The sequence below is a fragment of the Astyanax mexicanus genome, chromosome 13, assembly GCF_023375975.1.
Source record: "Astyanax mexicanus isolate ESR-SI-001 chromosome 13, AstMex3_surface, whole genome shotgun sequence".
NCBI classification, from domain to species: domain Eukaryota; kingdom Metazoa; phylum Chordata; class Actinopteri; order Characiformes; family Acestrorhamphidae; genus Astyanax; species Astyanax mexicanus.
Genome location: NC_064420.1, coordinates 1,856,323 through 1,862,500, shown reverse-complemented (window position 1 = coordinate 1,862,500; position 6,178 = coordinate 1,856,323). Strand labels below are relative to the sequence as shown.

The 6,178-nt window shown below is 39.5% G+C and overlaps 1 protein-coding gene across 2 annotated transcripts in view; it reads right to left on the bottom strand.

Annotated features, from left to right (window-relative positions):
- LOC103036206 (glucose-6-phosphate 1-dehydrogenase) overlaps positions 1-4,138 on the bottom strand; it is a 12,948-nt gene extending 8,810 nt beyond the window's left edge. For both annotated transcript variants that reach the window (XM_049462699.1, XM_022677108.2), the window contains exons 1-6: positions 4,010-4,138; positions 3,121-3,263; positions 1,912-1,949; positions 1,706-1,814; positions 984-1,201; positions 13-171 (exon numbers count right to left, since the gene is read on the bottom strand). In XM_049462699.1, coding sequence (XP_049318656.1) covers positions 13-171; positions 984-1,201; positions 1,706-1,814; positions 1,912-1,949; positions 3,121-3,240 — 644 coding nt within the window. In that variant the 5' untranslated portion in view covers positions 3,241-3,263; positions 4,010-4,138. The remainder of the gene's footprint in view (positions 1-12; positions 172-983; positions 1,202-1,705; positions 1,815-1,911; positions 1,950-3,120; positions 3,264-4,009) is intronic.
- Positions 4,139-6,178: the final 2,040 nt, after the last annotated feature.

Genomic DNA, 6,178 nt, shown 5'->3' with positions numbered 1-6,178 from the left:
GTAATGCATCACCTGAGCACCATGAGGTTCTGCACCATCTCTTTGCCCAGGTAGTGATCTATCCTGTAGATCTGTTCCTCGCTGAATAGAGAGGAGAGGTGAGCAGATAGCTCCTCTGAGCTCTGCAGGTCCCGACCAAAAGGCTTCTCTACAATCACACGGTTCCACCCCCTAAAAAAACACACATACGAATACAAAAATACGAATTTAAAGCACAAATTATTATTTGGTTCTCCACCTGTAATAAATAATTGTAAAAAATCTCCATTTATTTAGGTTATTTAAGTATGGATGCACCAATGGGATTAATAGGTTGATAATAATAATAACCAATAATTGGCACCTTGTTTTTTTGTAGAGCATGACTAGTATCTATGGCCATTTAGTGGCTGAACTGTGATTTTAAGTTGCAAACAAATCCACATTAAAAGAGGTGTAACAGTCTGCAAAGGTCATATCATCAAGTCATATCTGCACCCAGGTCTACGTAAAAGTGTACGTAAAAATTCAAGAACTTTTGGTCTAGTTATCATGACATTTTGCAACAGTTTAAAGAACCAATGGCAGATTCAAAGAATGTAAAAAAAATGAAAGAAACCAAAAACTAAGATGCAAGGTTTTTGCTTAAATTGTTACATTATTAAAAACGCAATTCATGCTCACAATTTAGCAACTAGAATATCCTTTTACTCAGGTACAACAACATATTAGATTAAATTTAGATTGTTTAGAGTTATTAAAATACATATTTAACCACCTGAATAATCTTTATTCTAAAGTTCACTGAATAAAAGAGGCTCTGCATTACTTGGCTACCAGTGTAATGTATAAATCCTGGGCTCTACGTAGGTTTTCATCTATCTTTTACCTTCAAAGATTGTAATACAATTGGTAATACAGTCTAATGTAATATTGTATTAATAGTAATTTTCTGTTTCTGTATAGTTGTGTTAGCATGTGGTTTGGTTGTGGTGATCACTCACTCATCACTCATGCAGTGCTCCCTGATGTTCTTGGTGGCATCGTGGTACACAGTGGGCGGTAAGGCCAGGTAGAACAGGTGATTGGCAGCAGCTTCAGGAGCGAGAGAGTCCAGGTGAGCACGAAGCTGAGAGAAAGAATCTCCCTCCGTGTACCGACCGGCCAGGTAAGAGTTCCTACTGAAAAACGCAGACAGACGCTCCGTTTCTGCCTCTTTTACCTGATAAGACATGAAAAATGTGGATTAGCGGCTAACCGCTAGCAATTACAGGGCAACACTGAGGAAGCTAGAGTGTTCTGGTAAACCAGGTCGCTAATTAGCTAGCGGTTCATTCCAAGTAGCTTGTGTTAACACGGTAAACACACAGGCTACAGTCCGATATACTCACCTCTGAACGGAGCACATTTAGCTGGTAATGCTAATGCTGCTCTAGCAGTGCTAGCTGGGGTTAGGAGCAGGCCACAGGCTGAAAATACTCACCTCTGAACGGGGAAAAAGTGGTTAGCGGCTAGTGCTAATACTGCTCCAGCCTCTGTGCTGGAGAAACTTTACTGAAACTCATGTATAACTCTGTACACACTGTAGATTAATATTAAGACTATTAAGATTAAGACTTAAAAACGATGAAGGAAATAAATATTTTTATGTGGTCTCTTATTTTTTTTCCAAAGCTGTGTATTAGGTATATCACTGTGTTGGATTCCACCTCATTAGGGCCTTTACCTTCATATAAGGTAAACAGGCAGAGCGGAGATCTTCCACTGTCAGACGGGAACGAGCAAAGCCCACGAAGAACGTCTCTTCTGGGAGGAGCTTATCTTTATACAGCCACCTTAAAAAAAACAGAATTTGTTGATGAGACTGAGAGCACGCTCAAGGACACATGCACAGACAGACAGACAGACAGACAGACAAACACAGACACTCACCACAGCGTGGGGTAAATCTTCTTCTTGGCAAGGTCCCCCTTTAGAGAGCAGAAGAAAAACACTTGTTTATCTGCGCTGCCCTGGATCTGATAATTACGTGGAGATTCAATACGTTATATCACAGCACTGAATACAGGTCAGAGACCGGCTCACTCAAAATCAATCTGTCACACTTTAATGTGGGCTGAAGTGCAGTTAACAACAGGCCATGCAGGATGAGTCTGCAGAATGGAGCATAAAGGCATTTATCTCTATTCCTCTCAGAACTCATGTTACACAAACATCCGGCCTGTTAATTAATGCAAGTCACTCTGAATCTGCACAGCAAACTGCTTAAACTGATCAGTGAGGGAGGAAATAGATAACTAAGGGTATAAAAGGTACAGGAAACACTATAGTGGTTCCTATACAATGAATTGAACAAGTAACAAGGATACAGGTAACACAACATGTAACATGATCATGTAACTATCAGTAACAAGGGTACAAGGAACACTATAAGTAACAGTATATGTAACAAGAATACAGGGAACATAAAAGATAACACTATAGGTAACGCTATAGGTTAGGATACACTAGAAAACAAAGGTACAGAAAACGATAAAGGTAACACAAAGACAGGGAACATTAGGTAACACTATATGTAACACTATGGTTAACACGAGTTGAGTGAGAACTAAGTAACAAGGATACAGGTAACATTTTAGGTAACACAAGACAGGGAACACTATATGTAACACTATTGGTTACTCTATAGGTAACAAGAGGAAAGAGAGAACTAGGTAACAAGAATACACTATGTAACACTATATGAACCAGTGTAGGTAACACTCTAGGTAACAATATAGGTAACACTATAGGTAACAAGAGGAAAGAGAGACCTAGGTATCAAAAATATACAGGTAACATTATAGGTAACACAAGACAGGGAACACTAGGTAACACTATAGGTAACACTATATGTACCAGTATAGATAACACTATAGGTAACACTATATGTACCAGTATAGGTAACACTATAGGTAACAAGAGGTAAGAAAGAACTAGGGAACAAGAATACAGGTAACATTATAAGTAACACTATGAGTAACAGTAGAGGTAACACTAGGTAACAAGAGTTCAGGGGGAACTAGGTAACACTCCAGGTAACACATGTGCAGGTTATTAGAACATGTTACTGTTACAGTAACTGTAAATAACGGGTCTTACCGAGGCTCCCAGGATGACGAAGATGTGAGGAACCTGCCCAAACTCCTCATCATCATACAGCTCCTTCCTCAGCTCCCTGAACACCTCAGAGCGGGTCCGAGACAGCGGGTTAGTGTTCATCTTCACCGGCGGGGAGTCAGGAGCTGGGTGTAACACAGGTAACACAGGTTGACTGGGTATAACGCAGGTAACAAAGGTTCACTGGGTGTAACGCAGGTTCACTGGGTGTAACACAGGTTCACTAGGTGTAACGCAGGTAACATAGGTAACACAGGTTCACGGGGTGCAATGCAGCTAACACAGGATTACTGAGTGTAACACAGGTAACACGGGATCACTGATTGTAACGCAGGTAACACAGGTCACGGGGTGTAGGTTCCCTGGGTGTAACACAGGTTCACTAGGTGTAACGCAGGTTACATAGGTAACACAGGTTCACAAGGTGTAATGCAGCTAACACAGGATTATTGAGTGTAACACAGGTAACACAGGTTCCCTGGGTTGTAACGCAGGTAACACAGGTCACGGGGTGTAGGTTCCCTGGGTGTAACACAGGTTCACTAGGTGTAACGCAGGTTACATAGGTAACACAGGTTCACAAGGTGTAATGCAGCTAACACAGGATTATTGAGTGTAACACAGGTAACACAGGTTCCCTGGGTGTAACGCAGGTAACACAGTATCACTAAGTGTAACGCAGGTAACAGGTTCCCCGCGAGCGTTACACCCAGGGAACTGAACTCCGGACCGGGCCGGGTTCTGCTGCTCCACGCGGGGCGGATTAAACCCACCGAACCGCCGCGGAACCGCCGCTAATCTCCCCGCAGCGCCGCTAACAGACTAACCGCTACAGACACTACCGGAGGCCCGGAGCCCGTGCAGCTCTTACCTGCGACTCTTCAGCTTTTAATCCGGTAAAATCACGCAGAACACGCCGAGTTTACACAATAAACATCACACGCATCGCGACCAGCGAGGGGGGCTCGTGCACGAGCCGCTTTGTGAACCGGTTCTTTTCAGTGACTCGCTTGAACCGAGTCTCAACTCAGAATGAATCATTTTTTACAGTAAGCTTTTTCTTCCCAGTGAAAACTTACTGTAAAGAAAATTATTAAGAATTATAAAGAAAAAAATATATAATAATGTGGATTAATGTACAAAAACTAGCGGCATAGAAACAAAACTTCCAAATGAGGTATATATGAGAGGAAATGAGAGGAAATTGGTGCTTAAATTAAAGAAAAAAAACTTAAATGAGGAAATAATTTATTATAATAAAGAAACAGTTTAATAATTTAGGAAACATTTTTTTAAATGAGGGAATTGGTGGTTAAATGTAGAGAACAATTTATTATAACTGAGGGAACAATTTATTAAAATATGGGAATCATTTATTATAATAAAGGAACAATTTATTTAACTGAGGGAATTATTTGTTTAAATAAAGAGAACACTTTAATGTAATAAAGAAACAATTTTATAATTGACGGAACAATTTTCTATTAATTATTAAATTAAGATTAAGTTTTTTTTCTTTTCTTTTCTGGATTTTAAAGTGTATATTATAGCTAATTAGCTTTTATTGAATAAACGCAGTAATCCGTGTAAATTATTAAACTGAAGAGTTTGTGTTAACAGTATGAGGCAGGGATTATTCTAAAAAGATCTTCAATAATCCCAATCTGAAAAACTGAACCAGTGAAACACAGTGCAGTATAAAATGTTCTATAATATACAGATAAATTAGTAAATCCGCGGTTTTAAGCGAAGATTGTGGTTTAAGTTGAATTGTATGGCTGTGAATCGCTGCCGTTGACTCGCTGAGACGGAAGGAGTCGGTTCAGTGAAGTGAATCGACTCCAGCGTTACTAATCGCTACAGTGAAGCGCGTGGTGAAGTCCGAGCTGACTCAGTCACACTTGGATTTACGTGTCGCGCGGTGAGGAAAACACCGCGTCATTTAGACGTTTAAACTGCGGCTCTGTGCTCGGAGGAAGGAGTCGCAGTGAATTAAACTGCTGATTAATGTCAGGGAGACGTTTTTCTTTCGAGATACTTAAAAATGCGGGAGAAATAGTGCTGTAAAAGATGTGAGATAGATTTAGAGTGAAGCGCAGGCCGCCCTCTGCTGGAGGTTACTGCTACTGCTACTTACTAGTGCATCAAAAACATTACAAAATCATTAAAGATTTTGTAAAGTTACTTTATTTCAGTAATTCAGTTCAAAATGTGAAACTCATATTTTAAGCTAATTTAAATTAGTGTCTCAGAAAATTTTAATATTATACAAAACCAATTGGTACTTTTGGTAGTGTGGGCAGTGTGCCAAATCCTGCTGGAAAATGAAATCTGCATCTCCATAAAAGTTGTCAGTAGCAGAGGGAAGCTGTAAGATATGAAGTGCTGTAAGATTTTGTGGGAAAACAAAACACTGCACTGACTTTAGACTTGATAATAAAACACAGTGGATCAACAGCAGCAGATGACAGACATGTCTCTCTAAACAAACCATCACTGATCATCAGTACATTTTACATTTCATTTGTAAGTTAAATCAAGGGATCAGAGTCTGGAGGAAGAGCGGAGAGACACACAGTCCAAACTGCTCGAGGTCTAGTGTGAAGTTTCCACCAATCAGTGATGGTTTGGAAGCAGATTTCATTTTCCAGCAGGATTTGACACACTGCCCACACTGCTCCAAAAGTAGCAATTGGTATTATATAATATTCTAATTTTCTAAGACACTGATTTTTGGGTTTTTATTGGGTGTAAAGCCATAATCATCAACAATAAAATAAATAAACACTTAAAATAGATCACTATGTACGTAATAGATCTATATTATATATGAATTTTACATTTTTCAATGATACTCTACTGTTACTTGGAAACATGAAGAAAGGGAAGTACAGGGTTGTTGTAAATTAACTCCAGATTAGGGTAAAAAGTCAACTAGTGTGAACACTCCTACATTCCATTATTTATTAACCGTTTTAAGGCCACAAAAAGCTTTTGCATGACTTAAAATACCAGCAACTCCTAAATTATATCTAATAAG